We start from the raw sequence: 23,771 nt of genomic DNA, 5'->3' as shown, positions 1-23,771 counted from the left end.
TTTAAAATTTTATGTAAGTATAAATATATAAGAGTAAATTTGCTCAAAATACTAAAAGAAATTAGGTATTAAGAATCTGCCTACCACAGTCAAACTTTGAGGGAAATAGTGGTGATGGAGTGAGCACAACTTTAAGGCAAAGACAGTGGTCAACCGTGTATTTAGGTAGATCACTAAATATGGTAAATTATGTGGGTAGGGAGTGAAAATACTCAATATATAATTATCAAAGCATATTATTCCTCCGTTTATTTGGTGTGTTTTAGATTTGATTTAGTTTATCTCTAGCAAATTACTGACATAATATGAAGCAAAAATAAATTCTCAAATATAACATAAATATAAAAAAAAACAACAAGTACTAATAGTAGCAATGACATTGTCCTAAACAACTACAAAATATAGTTTTAGTGATTAAGATTACCTGAAAGTTAAAATTTTATTTTCTACAGTATTAGATACTCTGACATTAAAAAAAAAAAGAATTCTGTTAATTAAAAACTCAATCTCATTTTCTTAACATAATCACACTTACAACTAACTGAACATGAAAAAAAATTTACACAAAATTATATATTTCATTAAAACCGATATATTAAATTCCGCGCGTAGCGCGGACCTCTCCTACTATATTATATTGAATCAAAGTACGTTTCCTGGGTACTCAGCTACTCATATAACTCATATCAAAACAAACATTTACAAACAGAATTTTACAACGTCATTATCTATTTGATATAGTTGAATTTTATTGAATCAATACTATTAAAACTAAAGGACCTTTCTGAGGTGCCCTCTACTTTTCAAAGTAATTACAATAAAATGCCACTGGCTATATTTAAACATATGCTTTTAATTAAAATCAATATTTTTGCTGTTTCTTTTATTCAAACTGCAACGCCTATATTACAGCTACGTAATTCTTTATTCCTTCCTAATGTAATATAACGTATCATTAAATAACAAAGTAACACTTAAGATGGTGTTAACAGAGAGTGGTCAATCTACAATTTAAACAAACTTCGATTGCATCAACACTGGTTTTCTTTTCTTATAGATATGATGTACCATCTCTTTGTATATTGAGAATGATGTTCCAGCAAATCCAAGCTTGAACTTTATTGGATTCTGAAAACTTCAAAATTAAAACAATACATATCTGTTAATATCATACTTTTTTTAACATTCATCACATCCAAACAGAATTTCTTGCTTACAAACGGTTGCACCAGAAAAAATTATATGTTGCAGAATTCAAATACAGGGTATCAAGTTATTTATTTCCCAAACTTTCTCAAATCAAATACCAAAAAATTAATACGCTAAATCAAAACTTGGCAAAAAAACTTGATTTCCGGAAGAACCTACTACATTATCCAATATACTAAATCGTTTGTACCGATCTGCAAGCAAAGGATAATTTCGGAGGTTCCTTAGACAACAGTAAAGAATATACCAAAGCATAACTACCATGTCGAATTTTTATTGTATATAATTTCAAAATATAAATAACAACCAATCAAAACAAGATTATTGATTTTACTAAAATCACGCCTTATATAATCTAACAGTATTGATTTGGAATATCTTAAACCCACAGCCCTTTATTTCCTATATATACAGCATATTATCCTCAGTTCAAACACGCAGATTACAAAACAATTCTCATATAATGTCTTCTAAGAAAAAACTGGTGTACCTTGATGAGATTAGGCATGGAAAACAACTTGGTTGTGAGAAGTGCAGAAAGAATGTGATAAATGTTTCACCAAGGTAATATTTACATACTTATATGTTTTGGAGATGTTTCAATATATGTGTGTATGCTTATGCTTATTTTATGCTTTATGTGACCTTAATATTAGGTTTAAGCTTCATTTGATGGCTAATGATGATACAGCTGAAGCAAAATTTATTCTTCTTGATTGGGTTGTAACTCCATTATAGGAGTAAAAGCAGAAAAAATCTTAATGGCTCTTTCGATGAGGTATTTATCTAAACGGTCACATATTTACTCTTAAATATGATTCTTAATTTTTTAACCAAGTACATTTTTCATTCTATTGAAAATTTCATATAAGTTGAAGATCTTGAGTTGTTGCATGAGTGTATTAAGGAGATTGATGGGAAGACTTTTAAATTTTGTATTACAGCCTAAAAGGTGGTGATACCAAGTTTAAGGTCCTAAAAGTCTGGTCAGTTTACAACACTCTCATGGTTGATTCCCAATATGAAACTATGTCTAGAAAGGGAACCATAGCAATCTTAGGATCTGAGGTATTTTAATAGTTTTGACCATGACGTACTCTTATTTTTTACTTCTTCATATTTTAAGATTTTCAAATATGTGATTAAAATATTTTCTGTATTTATCTATTATCTAGGGGTCTCTTTTAACTCAAAGTGATGAAAGCTCTAGATGACAACTCCTTCTAAGCGATCATGTGATGACATTGTAGACCATCCGGACACCACATCAACTTCGAAGGTTCGCCCTGTGAAAAGAATCAAGGTTGAGAAGATGATCAATGACGAGCTGAGCATAAAAAAGAATACTAAAGCAGGAGAATATGTGTCTGGAGTTATTATGTTATGGAGATTTTTTATCATTTTATCTTTTTCTAATAAGTGTTCTCGCAACACAATGTTTTAGATGTTGGTTAATCATGTTTGGTCTATTAAAACATTCCATTGGATGTGTGTTCTAATTAAATAATCATTTTATTTTGAAACTTGAAACAAGGAATTAAAATATACTCCTGAAACAAATCAGGGAAGAAAAGTTCATCGAACAATAATCAAACTATATTGAAAAGAGGTGAGAGCCATATACTGAATAACAAACAATATATCACTTAGAAGATTTAAGACTGAAGATCCTTTTATAGTTTCTAATTATCTTAATCTAATAAACTAAACAATAACAGTACATGACAGAAGTCTTAAATGTAGATATCAATATTCAATACAATCACAGGAATATTAAAATAAACAAACAAAGAGACAATTAATGAGTGTTAGCAATCACAACAAACCAATCATGAAGTTCACATATCATTTTTTAATCACACATGTAGCCAAAACAAATGAAAACTAATTGTTATTGATCTTAAACATAAATATATTGCAATTTAGTAAAGATTCCAACATCCAATAATCAAACACTTGAATACATACACTAATATATTCAATCGACATGTCTGATTAAATAATAGATCATAGAAGGTACGAAACATTGTGTCCTCAAGTATGTATAGATACAAATTTTCAAACCGTTGTCAGTAAAATCAAAAAGAGATCAGATACCAAAATATAAATATGAACGGAAATATATTAAAGCATACAACTTTAAAAGATGTGAGAAAACTTGAAGACTTATCGTTACAACAAGAAGTTTCAGGTGATGTGTGAGCATGTTACTCGTGGTCTTTGATCCACAAGGTTTCAACGTCTTAACACATCTGATGACATGAAACATATTCTGAAAATTTAAAATACTTAAGATTTTGATTTTTTTTATTGTTTAAGTAGACTGGCTGAACAAACTTACTAATAAGGCTATTGACCTGAAGAGATTGATGTTTCCGGACCCTTTAGCTCCAGATCTTTGTTTTGTATTGAGATATGACTTTTCAGACAGAGTCAACCTCGGATGAAGCAGATCATTCATCAGGATTCGACATGCAAAGTAGATAAGAAAAACTAGATTCTTAGATCATAAGTAGCTGTTTCGATGAGCCTATAATATATTTATCAACAAAAAATTGATTATTGGAGATATACCTTTAACGATCTGTGTTGATGGAGCAAGTTTCATCAGATCTGCGTTTAAAGATTTTGATATAGGGATGAACGTTTTTTTCAAAAGAAAATAATTGTGGAATGTCAAAAAGACAGCTTACCTTTTGTCTTTTGGTATTAACGTGTTTTGGGTTTAACCAATATTGATAATATTTCAAGATGATTTATAAGCTCAACTTACATGAATTATAAGCCCAACATGAATTAATGTTGGACTTTTTTTTTGAAACCACTTTTATAATTGGAAACAAATTTTACTTTCCTTAGTAAAATAAATAGAATCATGGAGACCAAAATTAAATGTAATAAATTGGAAGTTTTTTTTGTAATTGTAAACAATTTTTATAATTTACATTTACTTTATTGTCCAAATTAAAAACACATGTAGAAATATCTTTACTTATTTAAAAAATTAAAAAATTAAATTAATAAATTTTTTAACAAAATTTATCATTCAAAATATCTGTAATCAGTTATGAGTCAAATGCAAGATAAGTTTCTAAAAAAAAAATTTAATCTACGACATATAAATCGAAAACCGATAACCAAACTAAAACATAACCAAACATAAAATATAAAAGTAAAGACGAAACAATGAACATATATATCAGATCGATTTCTATATCTGTAGAACATGACAAATTAAAACTTAATTGGAACTAAACCGAGAAACGACTCAACGTACAAATATCCAAAACTAACCAGGTCAAAGAATCTGAGGTCAAATCCATACATAATCGAACGATTTTGATGTATTTAACCTAAAAACCTAAAACCAGAAACGAAATTTAACCGAACAGAAACAAAAATTTATGGCAAAAATAATCCCACGCTTTCAAAGCGCGGGTCCAAATCTAGTAAACCATTAAAACTTTAGAAAAAAAAAATTTTTAGACCAAAAAAAGTTTGTTGACAAAAAAAAGAAGATTATGATAAATTGATTAAACAATTGACAAATTTAGATCTCAGGCCAGTCGGTGGTTTTTCTAGCACTGATACCGGCCTCCCACTTGTACCTTTTAATTATTTGTTTGTATTGGTCTTCGTCACAGATATAATTTGATCTGCTTGGTGGTGAGAGGTCCAACAGAGCGGATGGTTGTAGGGATACTGAGAACTTTGTTTCAGTGTTTATTCTCTAGCGTCCATTGCTATGGTTGGATACCTATGTTTCTATTATTTATGTATCTTTCTGCGGTGCTTTTGAAGTGAGCGATATTGGAGTGGAAACTTCTTCCAAAAACGGATCTTGCTTCGTTTTGGATCTGATTATGGTTCTATTGTCCCTTTTGTGTGGTCTGTGTTTTTGCCGTGTTGGTTTGGAGACGTGAATCGTCAATCCCAACTATCTACCTGATTTGTACTTTGTAGTTCAAGTTTGTTCAATGGTAGCTTAACTGATGCTAACTCGGGACAAAATTGATCAAGGCAACTGAAGAAGAAGATGAATCTAAACTATGAGAATTATTGTCGTAATTTCATTGAAGGTCGTCTGCTATTGCTGGAACGGGAAGACCTAATTCACATTACTTTCGAAACAAGACTAGTTTGGTATTGCTAATGTATCATCAATTATGTTTATCTTTTCTATTTTCTGGTGTGGAAAACCATTAGTTTCTCATTATTTGTCATATTATTCTATGATGTTGTATGTTCCAAATTAGTTTCAATAAAACAGTGTTAAAAAAAGACCAAAAAAAAGATTCGGGTTATATTATAAATTTAAAACTAAAAAGTTTTAATTAAAAAAGCATAAATTTTTTAAAAAAAAACAGAGCTGGGTTTTCGCGGGTTACCCACGGGTAATCCTAAAGTTCTAGGGTTTTTCACGGATTACCCTAATGATACCGGGTTTTTTCGGGGTTTTTAGTTTAGTGTATATTTTGGACGGGTTTAATTCGGGTTCGGGTTGGGTCGGTAGGATATCAAAAAGTCATATCCATAATCCCTATTTAGGAGAGAAGAGATGAACTCTTTCAGAGTTCTCTTGGAACTCCATTCGTTTTTCTATTGATTTATATGATTTATATTCTTTCTTTGATTATGTCTTCATCTCTATGGTAATGATGAATTATTGATTTAGAATTGCTAAGGTGATTAATTAACATCCTTCACAGAATTAGATCTTATTTCCTGCATTCTAGAGTAGCTAACTAGAATCTTGATCTTAGGAGTTGACAACTGCGAAAATAGGCTCATACCTGAATATAATCATGTTTAGCTATCATTAGGCGCAGTGACACGCTGGTCTATTGTCGATTAGTGAACTTACCGATCCGATCATTAAATCATGTTTGGAAGTGTATCAATCGACATCCTATAGGTGTATCGATCGACACTCGTTCCGTACTACATATGAAAGTATGGTATATATTCAAACATTTAGACTCACAGTAGATCTGGAGATCTTATATTTGCATTCGAGTTCTAGGATTGATTATCATATGTTCTTAGTATTCATATCATAATTTGGAATACCTATATTAACCTGAAAGTCTAGCTTTTGTCTTATTTGTTTACACCCACATCTATTTGATTTACTGTTTTAATATATTTATTGCTTAATACGTTCTTGCCTAGCTTAATCTAACATTCTATCTGATCTATTGTGTGCCCACGCTCTTTGTGGATTCAATCCCTAACTACTACAATTGAATCTCTTATTTGAGAGAGTAAAGCCTAGCTAGCTCTAGGGTAATTTGAGCTTCACTTAGTGTTCCTGGATTTGCATTGTTTACAGCCAAGTAAAACAAAGCCTTTTGGTATTTGTGGAGCCTGAAATCGTATTGGTTTAGCACTTTTGATGTGGCTTTTTCAACGAGTTTATGATAATGGTTTTATTGTAACACCATTCTCATTAATCTTTCTGTAAACTGGTTCTTCATAGAAAAAGTAAAAAAAAAAAGAATAGATGCGCTGAATAATTCCAAGAAATGATATTACTATCATTGATGACTAAGCGATACGAGAAAGAACAAGATTTGGTTTATGATAACCACATGGTGTGTAGACACCCCTGAGATTAATTTCAAGGAACCTCTTTTATACTCCTTTAGTTTTCCCTTTCATGTTTGATCCATTATCATAACCTTGCGCTCGGATGTCATCTATAGTCAGTCCAAAACTATGCAATGCATCTTGAAGGGTATCAAAAAGTCCTTCTCATGTTTTGTGTTTAACTTCCAAGAATGTCAACAAAAAAAAATTAATCTTTGGAGGAGTTTCAGAAATATCCACACATCGGATAATCATGGAAATTTTTTTCTCTGTGGCTGATATCTTGAGTGGTGTCAAGAATAATTGAACAATATTTTGCTTATCGATTATTCTTTAAGATCATTTGTTTGATCTCATTCCCAGGCATCTCGATCAACTCATTTTGAATCATGTGACTGAGATAGTGATAATGAGTTACATAAAAATAAAATAAGAAGAGATAGGAAGAAAGTAGAGAAAATTTCATTATCTTATTCGACTTTGACTAGATCCATTGCAAGCAACCTATTCTTGATCAGTAACATATCATTTATAAAAGCCGATTGGTCCGTTCAAATTGAACTTTGGAAGGATTTCTTTCAGCCTGTCTGCAAAGATTTGGATATCACTTTATAAATCATACTACAACAAGAAACAAGTTAGTAGTTATTCATCATCTCTTTCACATTTTTGGCGTGAGTACTACTATGGAGTTTATACCCTTCTACAAAAATCATTTTTCCAAGAAACTGCATTGATAATCTCAAAATATTACCCATATGGATGATGGAGACTTATCATCTGGCATAGAAAGCAAAGCACCTTTCCTCTCTTATTAGCATTTGATTGTCTTCATCCGAACATCACAATGGCTACAAATCTTGGAGCTTTTATATTGCCATATTGTCAAATTCATCTGCTTTATTCTACAAGGAAAATCTCTAAAATGCTTTTACGCCTTTGTTTTAAGTTTTTAACCACCAGTTGTTTTTGTCTTCACCACAACAATGTAATACATACCAACACCAAAAGCAGAGACGGCCTAGGAAAACAAAAGGATACGGGAAGGAGTAACAAAGCATTGTTTATTGGATGATTAATATAAAAACAAGTGAGAGGAGCATAACTAATGGTGTCTTGTTCCATTTTCAGGGTGAGAAGCACCAACAAAAAAAATAAAGCTAAATTAATAAACAAAAATTGAGGGACAGGTCAATGAGTCTTCGTCCTCAAAGCCAGGCATGTCATATGCAACACAAAAGCCATAACACAAAGTTAAGAGTAGCCAGAAAACACACTACTAAATTTTGTTACATTTATCTATTTGTCTGCACATGCCTCATTTTGGCCCAACATGCATCTTCCTCTCCCCTTGGCTGCCTACCTACTCACCCGCTTTCTCATCCTTGGTCTCTGGTTCTGTTTCCGGTTTCTTATTTCTGATCGGGTGTAGCATCCAGAATCAGTTCCGTTTCAGCTTTGGGGCTTGATTCGGTTCCCGTTTCAGCATTGTGGTTTGATTTGGGTTCGGGTTGACGGAACTTAACAACAATGCACGTGATGCTGTCTGCACTGCCACGAGTGGAGGCAGTAAATGTTAACTTGCGGGCAACTGCCTCAGGCTCCTCCTCGCTCTGAGGTAGGGAAACTGCATCCTCATTTGGTACCACATCCCATAAACCGTCAGCTGCAATCACAAGAAACTCTACCTCGTGATCTATCTTTTGATCCTGCAAAATAAACAGTTTGTGTCACAAAATCTCAACACTTCAAGGATGTACTATAGGATAAGATAACAACATAAGACCCTCAAGGGGAGAGTATTATGCTGGCGTGAGAAGGCGTTACTTGTATCTCGGGTTCAGCAACAACAAATTGCTTCAGCATTCAGTTTCCAAAGGCCCAAGACATTGCCAAGACTCCACCTACCCTCCATGTTTTTGACAAGGCAAATCCAGTGATAGCAGGGCCGTCTTTTAGCATGTGCAAGTGGAACGGTCGAACAGGGACCATAATTTTTTTTTATTTTAGTAATAGTTATAAATTTAAAGTCATATATTTATTAAAAATCAGATAGCTATATTTAATTTAATTTTCGTATTTATCAACCAATAAATATAAATAACAAATTTGATTTTGTTTACATAACCAAGAAAAATGCAATAAGTCAGGAAGAAATTAACATTTATATAAATTATATATTTTGGAAAGTAAAAAATAGATGTCTATGTTTGATTTAATATTCAATGTAAATTTAGAAAGTTAATATTCTAATTTGATTATATTTGGGAAACTATTATTAATTAGTGATTGTAAATAAACAGAGAAATATATAAATTTTCAGCATTTTTTACAAACAAATAGTAAACACAAAGAAGAAACACTAGTCTAAGCTTCTACCGAAAAGAAAACTGAGGAGTCTCCAACTTCTTGTTTAATCAAACTAAGAGTCCACAATTTTTTTCTAATCGCTATCCAGGTTCTAGTGTTATATTAGTGTTTTTTTATAGATTATAACTCATGATTGTGGATAAAAAAAAATCAAAAAAAAGAAAGAAACTGAAAAATTCATAGTCCCAAAAAGGTGTTTTTCATAAGTTTTTAATTATAAAACCAAAAGATGTTTCTTCCACTCAAATTAGATTGGTGTATTTATTATATATTACAATAATATTTTGTCAGAAAAACATAAATTATTTTGGATTATTATAAAGGATCTTGTTTTTTTTTTGAACAGAGTCACTATAGAGTCTGAGACGGCCTTGGTAATAGCATTCACCACCTCGCTATACAAAACCGTCAAAGAACCATTATAGAACTCGAACTCAAAGTAAGTCCATGAAGGCAAGGAGTTTTATCTGGGGCCAGAAAGCTTGCCAAGCTTCTGAGAAATGTTGTAAACCAATTTTCATTAATGAAACCAAGTCGTAAGTTTTCATTTTAGGATTATCCGACTTTTTATTAGATCGTGAAATCAGGTTTCATGGATACACTTAGAATAAAAGCTCTATAAATTAATAATCGATGAACTAATAATCTTTGATAGATTATAAATTTCTCTAGTCCAAAGTTAAACCAATGTGATATACTCCCTCCGTTTCATTAAGATATATTAAGATAGAAAATTTAGAAAAATATTTTTTTTCACAAATATATATTTTTGTGTTTCCTGTACAAAAATTGCAAATTTCAATAAAATTAATTGAATTTATTGAAAAATTATTGGTTAAAAAACATTGAAATTTGATAATTTTTAAAAACAATGTATGATTAATGTGTTTTTTTTAATATGTGTGAAAACACCAAAATATATATCTTTAAGAAACGTATAGAGTACTACACATAACATAAAATGATTATGTTATGATTTAATAGGATTATGTATTCACCTCAAAGTTGTTAAAATTTATTATCTTATTATGTTATAGAGTTTTTACTGTATCTCTAATTTGATCAATGCATGCTTGTAAGTCAATGATTGGAGCTGTAAGATAATTACAAGCTGCAGAAGAATATTATTCTTCCTCTAACAAACCAAGTAGCGGCCTCAAGGAGAAGAGAGAGATATGTAAATCATGTACCTCAACACACATATCATTATACAGTCGTCAAACCAACCAAACACAGCCATGGATGAGACTGTATCAGCCTTTCGATGCTTCATGGCCTGATGGCCAATACACAAATAAGCGATTCCAATTTCAGTCGCAATGTTTTAAATTTTCTGACAACTAAATATTTTAATATGAGATTGTTGCTACACTAAAAGTCCACAACCTTTGTTCATTTTATTGTGTTCAAATCGTTTAAATGTATAGTTTTTTTTTTTTTGAGAAAGGGCTTTCGTTTAAATGTATAGTTCTATACGAAAAGAGTATTGATTTTAATAATGATAGTGGTAGCAGCAATATTTCTTTCTTTTTTTTTTTGCAAACTAGCAGCGATATTTTTTCATTTTAGAATCTATTTTTATTTACGTTCAAAGTAGCTTACAAATGCATCAATTATAATATGAAGGATTATAATCATTCATGTGAGACAACAACCATTAACTACAGAAGTTTAATATACAAATCTGATTATGTTTTGTTTGCATATACTAATTAAGTCTTGCGTGTTTAATGACAGCAAAAGGGAGGGGTGATGTGTTTCCCTAACGGAAAAAAAAACATGTCACTAAGAAATTAAAGATGTTAGGACTAAGTTTGAAAAGTATGATCTAATGTTTGGAAGATATCGGTTTCTTTTCAATTAAGGTTACCTAATTCTATAATCCAAGTCTTTCGTGATATAAATGTACACAATATATATTAAATGCGGCTGTTTTATTCGAACCGTTCATGAGAAAATGATTTTTAAAAGGGCAAGTTGAAAGGGTAGATATGAATCAAGTTAAAAAGACAAAATTTAAATTAGATAGACAAAACGCCCAGACTGTTGAGGAATTGTATAACATTCAATGTTCTGCGGATAAACTACGCGGGTGTGGTTGGGTGGCGAAGGCGGTTCGGAAAATTCCTAAGGGATCCGGATTCGAAACCTCACACTCAGATTACCCATATCTGTGGTCAGGCGACATGGGTATCTAACTCCCCTTGCGAACAACGGGATCTGTTAGGTGCTCATGGACAGGTATCTGTCCGGAGATTAGTCGGTTGGGTTCAGCCCGTATGATATCTCGAATCAACAAAAAAAGAAAATAAAGTTTTGTGTATTGAGCTGTGATGGTTCAGTGACAGTTTTGAGTCTTTTGACCTAGATAGTTCGGACGAGTCGATCAGGTAGTGACTGGAGTGAAATTGTAAAAAAGTAATCATATTTGAAATTCCGTTGTTGAATGATGCTGAAAAGAGATGGCCAATGTTGGATACACTAAGCGTAAGTACAAAATGATATAGATGAATGTATGTAAGCATCAGACTAAATGAACCAATGATTTTGAGTAAAACTATGATCATTCTGTTTTTGAGCCAGAAAAAGCTTAGACTGTCGGTTTTACTCTAAGATCAGCTATTTAGTTTAGTTTGTGAATTATGGGAAAGTTATGGCAGTTATTAAGACAATTTGAAATTGACGAATAGCAATGGTTGGATTCAAACAAGTGTTGTCGGGTTTAGACATGAAGGTTGAGCTTGTCAACTCAACAATGATGATTCGATTCAGATAACAGTGGTCTGATTCAGATAAGTATTGTCAGATTCAAATATGGCAGTTGAGCTTTTCCGCTTAGACAGTTAATATGAGCTCATTTTCACCTAAGTAATTTTGGACCGAACAATTATACGCTCAAGAGGGCAAAGTCGCACAGCAAAAGAAAAATAGCGTAGGGTGACTATTTTTGCTTTCTGGCTTAATTAAAAACGTGTGGGAACGGTTTCTGAACATATTTGTGGAATGAAATAGCTCAACTGCTTCATTTAATTGTCTATTTGTTTTGTTTATTCATTATACCATGAAAATCCTACAAAAGAACGGAGAGAACTTGGAAGAGATAAATCTTCGCTTGTTGAGAAAAATCCAAGTTTTTGCTTACTTGATTGTGACTGAGTTAAGTCCAGCCGACCATTGGGTGATTCCACTGAAGAAATTTTGGACTGTGTGAGAGATCTAACGGAAATGAGGCAAAGAGATGTCATGCATAAAAAACCATATCAAACCAACTCCGAAAGACTAAGGTGAATGTGTGACAGTGGATATACGTTTAGAATCACATTCTTTCTTTAATTCACGTAGTCTTTGGATGATAGGAACTACTATAAAATGCTTGCTTAGTTATCGTTATTCAATGTACTCTTGGATTAAGTCAAGTAATTCACTTATTGCATGATAAGGCATTGACTGGATCTTGAGATGGTTCATTGAGTATGAATGGTTAAGTTGGGGAAGCGACTGTTGATAATCATGATTGACTAGTTAAATTTACGGTCTTGATGTGATTGCTATGATGTAGCTATATAAGTGAGATGAAATGAGACGAAATGACCTCTCTCACTTAACAAACATGTTTCTTATGTGTCATTTGTGTATTCATGAAATGATCAAACTCATTGGACTAAAGACATTGCTTGATCTCAAGACTAAGGAAGAAAAGATATTTGGTGGCCTTGGGTAGATTAGGTTAAGTATTGAACTGTAGTACCTTATTAACAATCTGATATGTTATACAAGTAGTGTATCAAAGAAATTAGGCATAGACTCTTACTTTCGGTAAAAAATGTATCAGAACTCTTTGGATTGCCTAACTTACCAATATCGGTATAAATTTTGCATCTATTCCAAACATGTAATCACCTGATTAATTTGGCAAATTTTAGGAAAATCCAAATAGTTTTGAAACGAATAACGCTTAAGAAACGCCTAGAGGATTGCCCAGAACACTTCCGAACACTGAATGGATAAAAGACTAATTAAAATGCATACTTTTCAATGCAATTATGAGACACAGCTAGTGTTTACAATATGAAGTTCGGAGAATGATTATGTGGATTCAGATCAGACTTTCTTAATGAGAGTCCCAGTGGTACAGACTATGTAAACATTTAGATTCATTTTAATAAAATATAGTTTTCACTTAAAAAACATAAATATATTGGTGAGTGCTCTAATTTTTAATAAATTCCTCCGCTATGTATAATTTACAACTCTGAGACAAAACAAAGAGGCTAATTAAAATGCATACTTTTCAATGCAATTATGAAACTCAGCTAGTTTTAACAATATGAAATTAGGAGAGTGATTTTGAGGATTGAGATAGGGCTCATCAGACTTTCTTAATGAGAGTCCCAGTGGTACAGACTATGTCAAAGCTGATCTTTGAAATACAATCGGAGGAGATACACGGTAAACATTTAGATTCATTATAATAAAGTATAGTTTTTCACTTTAAAAGAACATAAATATACTGGTGTGTGCTCTAATCTTTTAACAAATTCGTCCACTATATGATCCCCTTAAATGATAGATATTTACTGTTGATGAAGAAAATGGAAGTGAATTATTGGTTTTGGAATCGACAAGTAGCATTGAAGACCTAAGAATATGGTTTTGGGAGATTTCAGAATTGATCAAACGTTTGTCAACCTTGAGTTCAGTTACTTACCTACAGAGTTGATCAATACAAATTGATTGTCCCCTTATTATCATCAAAATTGATCGACAAATTATAAACTTTCTTACCTATGTACGGAACAATGTTTTAACTAGGTTGTGTGTGACTATTTTACATATCCATGGAGATAGTTACAACAATATCAACATTGATCTGAACAAGGAGGAATATAATTCGCCTTTACGAGACTGAGGTTAACCATTCTCGTTTAAGCCATCATACAACTTTGGTTGTGTATCGTAACTGGGCCCATGGTAATCTATAAGAACTCTTGGTCCTAACTATACAACTATGTTCAAAGTTTACGTCATGTAAACTACCAAACAATTCAGACATGTCTTTATCCTGCTTATAAAACGCAAAACATAACATAAACACATTAAAATAAATATTACAACAGCAAATACATTACGTTGAAAGATCATCATGATCAATATTACAAAACAAAAACAGTGTTAAATTACACATCATTATACATTATCCATTTCGTAATGATAAACCACAAATACATTAACAAAAAAAGGGAGATCAACCACACATACAATTTATTACATTAACCAAAAGCGTTGCTCAAAGTTGGGGTTCATGACTAAGAGTTATATTTCTTGTTTACACTTTTCTATGCCCTTGTCTTGGCAGCATTTGAAGGACCATCAGTGTGAGATGGCTTACCAATGTTTTCTTTATAGTAGATGCTAGAACTGTTTTCTGAGCTTTCCAAACTCATTCTAGTAGATGCTAGAACTTATTTTCCTGAGCTTTTCAAGAGAAGTGAAAGAAGATTAATATAGAACTCCTATATAGGATATTAAGGAAATCACAAGCTCATCAAACGCATGAAGACCCCGCAGATACATCCTCATCTTCTCGAAATCCATCAATAACTTGATGTATTTGTGTGGAATTCACAAATTCTCATCCTTTGCAATTATCAAGCCTGCAATGATACACAAACAAACATATCTGAGCATGTTAACATGAGACCAGTTATGACAAGTTTTAAGATGCTCCTTTTTGATTGTCTTAAGGCTTATTTTCCTCTTCTCTTAAGCAACTTATTCCAAAACCCCTTATCGTCTACCCATTTGTCAATCTCCATGTCGCCTTCTTATTTATATTTCAATCCAATCACATCATAGAATTCTTGCATCGAGAAACAAAGAGGCCTCCTAGAAAACACTAACAATAACTCATGAGTCTTTGCGGTTATAAGCTGCTTGCAGACAAAGCTGTGAATCAGTCTCCCCAAGAATCGAAGATTGATTTCATTAATCACCATGATCTTAGCAAAGATCAGATCATTCATGACATCCTTGTACTCTTTTGGAATGACCCCCTTTAATAACTTCAAGATGCTTACTCGGCAACTGTTGCTGGTTTCTTAAACTTTAGTTTCAGTTCCCTCTTCAAATAACTATTTCAGCAGTTTATTCATCGCCATACCTATTGACAACGTAAATAATAATATAATTCTAAGCCACCATTACAACACAGACATGTTACAATGTTTTTAAACAAAAAAATGTATAAGAGTGAAACAACTATTTAATCTATGACCACAAAAACATAAATTGGAAAATCGACAAGGACTACAAACCTAAATCATTCAAACTAGACAGAAATCGAGCTGAAACCTAAATCCTTCACACAAACTAATATTGAAACCTATGAAACTTTGTTAATATCGGAAGAATAAAAATCAAACAGAGAAACATATGCAAAAACAAAACAAGTCTTACAACAAACCTCAAAATATCTCGTCGAGCCGAGTAACCTGAAGAAGAAGGACAGTTTATATCTGGTCTTATGGCATAACCACATAAGGAGAGTGGACCTGTTTTCTGTTCTATTTTACCAAATTCCTCAATTAAAAATGATTTTTTGTACTAAAATTCAGTGTTACTCAATTATTTTAATAGTCAGAGTTACTCATGAGTCGCTCATAGTTGGTCCCAAATCTATAAAAAGAATGGAAGGAGTTGCTTTGTGACAAAAAAAAAAGAAAAAAAGTTTCTCACCTACGTGAAGTTTAAGCTAATATGGTGGAAATCATCTAATGTATAAGAATGTGGTAACAAATACACGAAGTTTATGTTAATACATGTCACATGTATGAAGTAAATGATTATACGGTGGCAACATCACAATTGGGTTTAATTGATTTTAAACTAAGTTAATGGGGTTAATCTGTAATATCTGAAAGTTAATTCTGATTTACTAAATCTGACCCGACCCGACCCAACTCCTTTATCCGACCCAATTGTAGATTTAAGTCTCTTGTTTGGATCTCCAATTTTTGAAATTAGGTTTCATAACAACAGAAAATCGATTTCAAAACAGACAACGACATTGTTAGGGTTTGTAAAGCAAAATCGATTTAAGGATTTCTAACACACATAGAGAGAGAAACAGACAAGGTGAAAAAAATTGAGAAAGATTACAAACCCAGCAACCTAATTTTGTTTTCTTTCCTTAAAATAGATGTGGCGAGTAGGGAAAATGTATAATAGGGTTTAAAGAAATGTCACTGGAATAATTTGTGTGCGATAGTGTGAATTTTGGAGATTCAGTTGCAGGATGAAGATGAAGCATTTTGGGAATCACAATGCTTAGTGAAATTAACTTTATCCGACCCAATTGTGGATTTAAATGTTTTGTTTGGATCTCCAATTTTCGAAACTGGGGTTAATAACAACAGAAAATCGATTTGAGAGAGGGCAGAATCAATTTTCATATATTGCAAATTGGCCCCATTAACTTAGCTTAAAATCAATTGTGATGTTGTCACTATATAACCATTTACTTCGTATATGTGGCATGTATTAACATAAATAAATTTTGTGTAGTTGTTGACACATTTTTATATATTGGATGGTTTCCATCATATTAGAGTAAGCATGGTGTAGCTGAGAAACTATTTTCCACGAAAAAAGAACGGAAGGAGTTGCAAAGGTATAAAGAAGAGATTAGTAACAAAGTCCCTCTTTCTTCCCATAAAAAGGCTTCGCTTTCAAGTTTCATCATCAGTCAGTATCTTCTTCTTGTTCCATCTTTTCTTTCTCGGAAAAACAAAACAAAGATTTGTCTTTTCTTCTTTTGGCAGGCGGGTTTAGAAAGTGATTTTATTTTTTTTTCAATTCCTCGAACTCTCTTCGAATCTACTGGATTCCTCGAAACCCAAAACGCATGTCCGAGTTCGGTCCGATTTCTACTCAAAGAAAAATAGTCTGTTGAACTGTTAAAATACTTTCCACTACTTGTTCTTCATTACACAAAAACATGAAGTTTAGGCTCACTTCACTCACTCTTTCTTCTTGTGGAATCAGGGTTTTGCATTTTCCTCACACCAAGTTGTGCATCAACAAACTCTCCAACAATGAATTTTCGACCAGATAAGTCCGTTAGGTCAGTGTCTCCTCAAACTCTTTAAGTCCTGGATCTTACTTTCTTTCAATTGGTTTTGTTCACACTTGTTGGTTCAGGTTTCACGACTGGAAATCCGACAAGGCTTCCGACGTGGAATACTCCGAGAGAACCGAGGTTCCAGATGGTTTATTCCGGAGGGCAATAAGCTCAATCTCAGACAAGTTACACGGATGCTTCTTAAGGATCAAAATGTTCAGGAGGTCTTACTCTTTGAAAGAAACGGTTTCGAAAGGGATTGATTCCACTCACGAGATACTTGACCCACAAGGATCTTTCCTTCAGAAGTGGAACAAGATCTTCGTTTTAGCTTGTATCGTCGCTGTCTCCGTCGACCCTTTGTTCTTCTACGTACCTGTCCTCGACAAGGCCAAGAACTGTCTTGATGTCGACAAGAAAATGCAGACAACCGCAAGCGTATTGCGCTCCATCACCGACATCTTCTACGCCATTCACATGGTTTTCCAGTTCCGTACGGGCTTCATCGCTCCTTCTTCTCGTGTCTTTGGGAGAGGTGTTCTTGTTGAGAACAGGCGCGAGATCGCTAAACGTTACTTGTCCTCTCATTTCATCGTCGACATTCTTGCCGTGCTTCCTCTTCCTCAGGTAAATGAGATTTGATGATTTGTTTTTTATTTGTATCCATCTCCAACCCATTAGGCGCTGAGTGATTGTTATGTTCTCAGATGGTGATTTCGATAATCATTCCGAGTATGAGAGAGCCCAAGACTTTGCACACGAAGAATATGTTGAAGTTCATAGTCTTCTTCCAATACATACCGAGGTTTATGAGAATCTATCCGCTCTATAAGCAAGTGACTAGAACCTCAGGCATACTTACAGAGACAGCTTGGGCAGGAGCTGCTTTTAACCTCTTCCTCTACATGCTTGCTAGTCATGTGAGTCCACTTCCTTCCTAACCGTTTTCTTTCTATGATCTTTTAAATCAAAACGGGTGAATGCGCAGGTGTTTGGTGCTTTCTGGTATTTGTTCTCTATCGAGCGCAAAACCGTGTGCTGGAAGCAAGCTTGCGAGAGAGACAGGAGGATCTGCGAAATAGATTCGTTGTATTGTAGGGAGCCTCCCACTTTTGGAGACAACACTTTTCTCAATGCGTCTTGTCCGGTTCTGGAATGTAACGCAACACGTTTCGAGTTTGGGATATTCCTTGGCGCACTTCAGTCCGGTGTGGTGGAGTCTCATGATTTCCCTCTGAAGTTCTTTTACTGTTTCTGGTGGGGTCTCCAAAACCTCAGGTATTGAGAGATTACATTCAATAAAGCCACAAATCTTCGATCATGTACAAAAGAACACAACACTACTAACTGTTTCTTGCATCTTCCTTCTTTCTGGTGTGTTTCTTGATTCAGTTCGCTGGGACAAAACCTTAAAACAAGTACATACATATGGGAGAACTGTTTCGCGGTCTTCATTTCTATCTCCGGACTGGTTCTCTTCTCGTTCTTGATCGGGAACATGCAGGTTAGCTTCTTCTCTCCACCATCAAACTGTCCCATATATAGTGTTTGCGAAATGATTGGTTATTGTTGTAAACTAGACGTATCTGCAATCAACAACCACAAGGCTGGAGGAGATGAGAGTCAAGAGAAGAGACGCTGAACAATGGATGTCGCACCGTTTGCTCCCCGACAATCTAAGGAAAAGAATCCGACGATACGAGCAGTACAAATGGCAAGAGACCAGAGGCGTTAATGAAGAGAATCTTCTTCGTAACCTCCCTAAAGATCTTAGACGCGACATTAAACGCCATCTCTGTCTCGCCCTTGTCATGCGTGTAATACAAAAAAAAAACTAAACTCATCTCCTCTCTTTAAACTCACTCTTAAAAGTATCATGATGTCTTTATCCAGGTCCCTATGTTTGAGCAAATGGACGAGCAGCTTCTTGATGCTCTGTGTGACCGTCTGCAACCTGTGCTGTACACAGAGGAAAGCTACATCGTCAGAGAAGGAGATCCTGTAGATGAAATGCTCTTCATAATGCGTGGGAAGCTTCTAACAATGACAACAAACGGTGGAAGAACCGGTTTCTTCAACTCCGAGCATCTCGGAGCTGGTGATTTCTGCGGAGAGGAGCTTCTAACCTGGGCTTTAGACCCACACACATCCACAAACCTCCCAATCTCGACAAGAACCGTTCAAGCTCTCGTGGAAGTCGAAGCCTTCGCACTCAAAGCAGACAACCTCAAATTCGTGGCTTCTCAGTTCAGACGTCTCCACAGCAAACAGCTGAGACATACTTTCAGATTCTACTCGCAGCAATGGAGGACTTGGGCTGCTTGCTTCATACAAGCCTTTTGGAGAAGATGCGTGAAGAAGAGACTAGAGGAGACTCTTAGACAAGAAGAGAACCGGTTGCAGGACGCTTTGGCTAAAGAAGCTTGTGGAAGCTCACCGAGCTTTGGTGCTACGATGTACGCGTCACGGTTTGCTGCAAACATCTTGCGGACTATACGAAGGAGCGGTTCGGTGCGTAAACCGAGGATGCTGGAACGAATGCCACCTATGCTACTACTTCAGAAACCAGCTGAACCGGATTTCAATAGTGATGATTATATGCGTATAGTGCCGATATATAAAAATAGAAGTCTTTAATATAATATATTAAAAGGAGTGAGCTTAGAGATACAAAGCCTCCATATGATGTTATTATTCTCTCTGTTACAGAGGTTTTATATATGATTGGATATAATAAAACTGACAAGGCAATAGAAAAGTCAAGAAGAAGAAGACAGAAGTGAAGCCACTTCTCTTCTAAGGAATGTGGGCAAAGCGAAAGCTGCTCTGTGCATCTGTTTTGTTAAGAAAAGACAGATTAAGATTATTGTACAAGTAAATCTATGGAGAAGTCATTGAGAAACTTACATCAGAGTTATAAAACTTCATTTCTCGCTTATAAGTCATGGCACCGTCTAGTTTCTCAATGGGGTTGATAGGGTTCTTGAAGTCAACAGCCGGACCATCGGTAGAGCACAAGATGAAACCAATCACGCCGCTGCAATAAAGATTATACATTATTTTTTAGTGAGGCCACAAAACGTGATTAGAAGAAAACTACAAGTTACCTAGGATATGTTGGGACGCTGCTCCACGCATACTGAACGGTTTTGAATGTTTGGCGGCAAACCGAGATCATGTCTTCAATGAGATGAGTGTGGAGCCACATGCTTTCCGCCATGTTGCAAAGAACTCCTCCAGGCTTCAACGCTCTAGCTAACGTTTCAAAGAAAGGCTTCTCAACAAGCGCCTGAGCAGGACCTATGTATATTGTATAGAAGCCAAAAAGCGTGAGAGAGAGGTAGAACTCATCAGCTGCTACTTAGATATCCAGAGAGAATCATACCAACAGGATCTGAAGAATCCACAATAATGGCATCATACTTCCCTTCAGGGGAGTTGCGGAGGAACTCAACAGCTGCCAGAAGCAATCAGATAGACACCGATGTGATTCATTACAAAAGTTCAAATAGGTTTTAAAACTGGGAGTAAGTAGAAGGATGCTTAGTTACCATCACCAATGTGAAGTTGAACACGAGGATCCTCAAATCCAACCGCTAACTCAGGGAAGAATTTCTTAGACACCTACAAGACCAAAGCAATCAAATGTTGTCTGAGATAGAGCACAAAGCTAAAAGTGATCATATTTAAGATAGGCAAAGGAAGACCATATACTTACATCTATAACCATCTTGTCAATCTCACAGATGTCGATAACCTCAACAGAACTATGGCGAGAAATCTCCCTGAGAACACCACCATCACCTCCACCAACAACCAGGACCTGCAAATATTCATACAACCCTTAAAAAAATTGAGAGCTGAATAAATGTTTAATGTACGGGGATGATCAGCATTGGCGAAATGATCAATCTCATGAGATCAAACGTGAACTAAAACAGGCAAGCACATTGTGTCCCATCAGGTTCATCAAAAAAAAGGAGTAATCATCACAAACTGTACATACTTTTAATTCAATTACTTGCAAGAGGACACGAGATATAGGCAAGCAAAGGCTAAAAAACTTTGAAGGTGAGAGAAATTACATTTTTAGGTGAAGGTGTGGAGCATAGAGGTAGATGGGCTATCATCTCCTGATATGCAAATTCATCTTTTTCAGTCAGCTGTAGAATACCATCTAGAACAAGCACTTTCCCATAGGTAGCTGACTGCAAGAACAAATATGAGGTTAACTTATCCTAAAGCATAAACAAATCAGCACAGTTCGAAACTGACGAATTCCGAAGATGATAAGAACGAGAAAATCTAGCTCAAACCTCAAACACTAGGACTTCCTGATAGTCTGACTTGTCTTTGAATAGAACTTTCTCAACTTTTAGTGAGTGTGCTTCTCCTACAATCAATACAAAACAACAGCATAACTGCATAAGTCACATGTACAACCATTCCTAGGCATATAATAAACACATCAAAAACCTCAAACAAAGACAATCTTAAGGTAGCAAAAGATACTGAAAAGGAACAAGTCTACTAAGAGGTCAGTGACCTACCTGGCCACATAGGGTTATTGAAATACACTGCTTTGTCTCTTTTGCCTGCATCCAAAATACCAAAAAAAAAAATAATAATAAGTCCAAAAATAAGACATGTTGTTGTGAAAAAATGGAGAAGAAAAGAACAAAGTAAAGAGACCAGAAGAGCGAGGGTGAGGAGGTTCAGAGAACCATCCAGAGACAACAGTGGAGTGGCACTTAGCATCTTCCTCTGGTAAGCAAGACATGGCCTTGAGGCAACAAGAAGGTACAGTCTTCTCCACACCAGTCCCATTACTCGCATTCCCATCCATAGTCTTCTGGCATGCCAAACCTTTTACGCCGTCTGCCTCCATAGACAATCCTTTTCTTCTTCCCCAGCTCCAGCCTCTTGTATACTGCACAAACAAAAAGCAAACAGGGCCATAAACTTTGAGAAAACAAGAGAATCCACATCAGGGCACAAAAGCAAGACTTCTTAAAACTAACAGCTTTGAATTAGATTCAGCAAATTTGTTCAGAGCCAAAACAAGAGAGCTAAAAGGATGAAGAGATAATATATTTAGCGTTAATTAAAGAATCTTACAGACTGGAAAGTCGAAGACTTTGCAGACAAGGGTTGGTCCGAATATACAAAAAGGCTATAACTTTAGGAAATTCAAGACCGCAACTTATTCAGACAGCAACAGAGAAATCAGTTGGATTATAAAACCCAGCAAATCAAGTTTGAGGAACAGTCAAAACATCAGAGATCATGCACAGAAGAAGCAAAACAGATTAATGGATGGAGACGGGAAGAGAGAAAGAGACCTGGTGGTTAACGCGGCGGAGAATGAATCGGGAAGGAAGACGTGATGTGAGGAAGAAATAGAGAGAGCGGGAAAGATTAAACTAAAAGATGAAAAAGGGAAAGAGAGAATTTGTTCTCTTTCTCACTTTTGGTGTTACGTTTCTGACTTCTCTTTTAGGCACTTTCTGTGTGTTGTGTACTCTATTTGTTTTCCAACCCACGGCAGACTCATCACAAAACCTTTTCTTTTTTTTATTTTTTTGTTGTTCAAAAAAAAAAAAAATTATTTTATTCTCTTGGGTTTTCTTTTCATTATTTTTCAACATTAAAATATAACGTTTCAAATAACTTGTTTTGCAAAATACACTATTTAGGTTTTGAAATTTAGAGAATACACCACTGTCTTTGAATAAATTTGAAAACTAAACTTAAATATATGTGATGAGACAATTTTGACCCACAATTAATAAATAAAAATGAAATCTGAAATCATTAAGATTCTTATTATATTAATTTATTTGAGATAAAACTAATAATGATTAAGCATACTTAAGTTTATAATTAAGTAACTTTTGAATTATTTGAAAATTGATTTCAAGCGAAATCAGTTATATATAAGATTTCTGTTGGCATCTTTCTACGTAGAATTTTAACCATTCCTAAATAATGTGACACCACGAACTGAGGAGGGCTAATTACTTTCTACTGAATTATTTACTTGATCAATTTTTGCTTTTGTTTTCTCTTTCGAAGATTCCTCATGCTTTTGGACCAAAGTCAAGGCAACTGCTGATGGCGAACCTTCCCTTGCGATCTCAAAGACTTGTTTCTTTTATTCAATATTTTGGTTAAACTTGTGATGGACATGTTTGTTTGTTTTTTTGGTAAAAAATGTAAAGATGAGCATGTTTGTTTTTTGTTCATCACTTGCTTTTTCTAGGAAGAGGGTTCCATTTTCCTTGCTTTCTAACAAGGTATTGGCGGATGTTCCGGATAAATAGGAAGATCGTTTACACCAAAAAAAAAATAGGAAGATCGTTCTGCTTTGAGAGTTTTCTTTTAGCGAGTAGAGATATGAATTTACATTTTCTTTTCAACTGATCGGATATGATACACCACACCCGTATGCAACATTCCCTTGAACAGCTGAGTGGCAAGGGAA

At 34.5% G+C, this 23,771-nt stretch overlaps 2 protein-coding genes and 1 long non-coding RNA gene across 3 annotated transcripts; 1 reads left to right on the top strand and 2 right to left on the bottom strand.

Annotated features, from left to right (window-relative positions):
* Nucleotides 1-2,120: 2,120 nt before the first annotated feature.
* On the bottom strand, nt 2,121-3,915 carry LOC106417585. Its single transcript, XR_001283356.3, has 3 exons — nt 3,784-3,915; nt 3,551-3,702; nt 2,121-3,461 (listed from the first exon to the last, which is right to left on the bottom strand). It is a non-coding gene; the product is annotated as an uncharacterized LOC106417585 (long non-coding RNA).
* An 11,203-nt stretch (nt 3,916-15,118) lies between these two features.
* LOC106414224 (cyclic nucleotide-gated ion channel 1-like) lies at nt 15,119-19,924 on the top strand. Its single transcript, XM_048768003.1, has 8 exons — nt 15,119-17,084; nt 17,212-17,290; nt 17,368-17,914; nt 17,995-18,207; nt 18,276-18,565; nt 18,680-18,791; nt 18,868-19,104; nt 19,181-19,924. The coding sequence occupies exons 1-8, from the start codon at nt 17,072-17,074 to the stop codon at nt 19,922-19,924; spliced, it is 2,235 nt and encodes a 744-aa protein (XP_048623960.1). The 5' UTR covers nt 15,119-17,071.
* LOC106414322 (spermine synthase-like) lies at nt 19,904-22,836 on the bottom strand. Its single transcript, XM_013855025.3, has 11 exons — nt 22,630-22,836; nt 21,980-22,217; nt 21,838-21,882; nt 21,604-21,680; nt 21,373-21,495; nt 21,006-21,110; nt 20,839-20,911; nt 20,673-20,744; nt 20,395-20,587; nt 20,195-20,324; nt 19,904-20,121 (listed from the first exon to the last, which is right to left on the bottom strand). The coding sequence occupies exons 2-11, from the start codon at nt 22,173-22,175 to the stop codon at nt 20,047-20,049; spliced, it is 1,089 nt and encodes a 362-aa protein (XP_013710479.1). The 5' UTR covers nt 22,176-22,217; nt 22,630-22,836; the 3' UTR covers nt 19,904-20,046.
* Between the last annotated feature and the right edge of the window lie 935 nt (nt 22,837-23,771).

This window comes from Brassica napus, chromosome C9 (assembly GCF_020379485.1).
Source record: "Brassica napus cultivar Da-Ae chromosome C9, Da-Ae, whole genome shotgun sequence".
Lineage (NCBI taxonomy): Eukaryota > Viridiplantae > Streptophyta > Magnoliopsida > Brassicales > Brassicaceae > Brassica > Brassica napus.
Note: the sequence above shows the minus strand (reverse complement) of the source record. Positions and strands in the feature narration are given on the sequence as shown.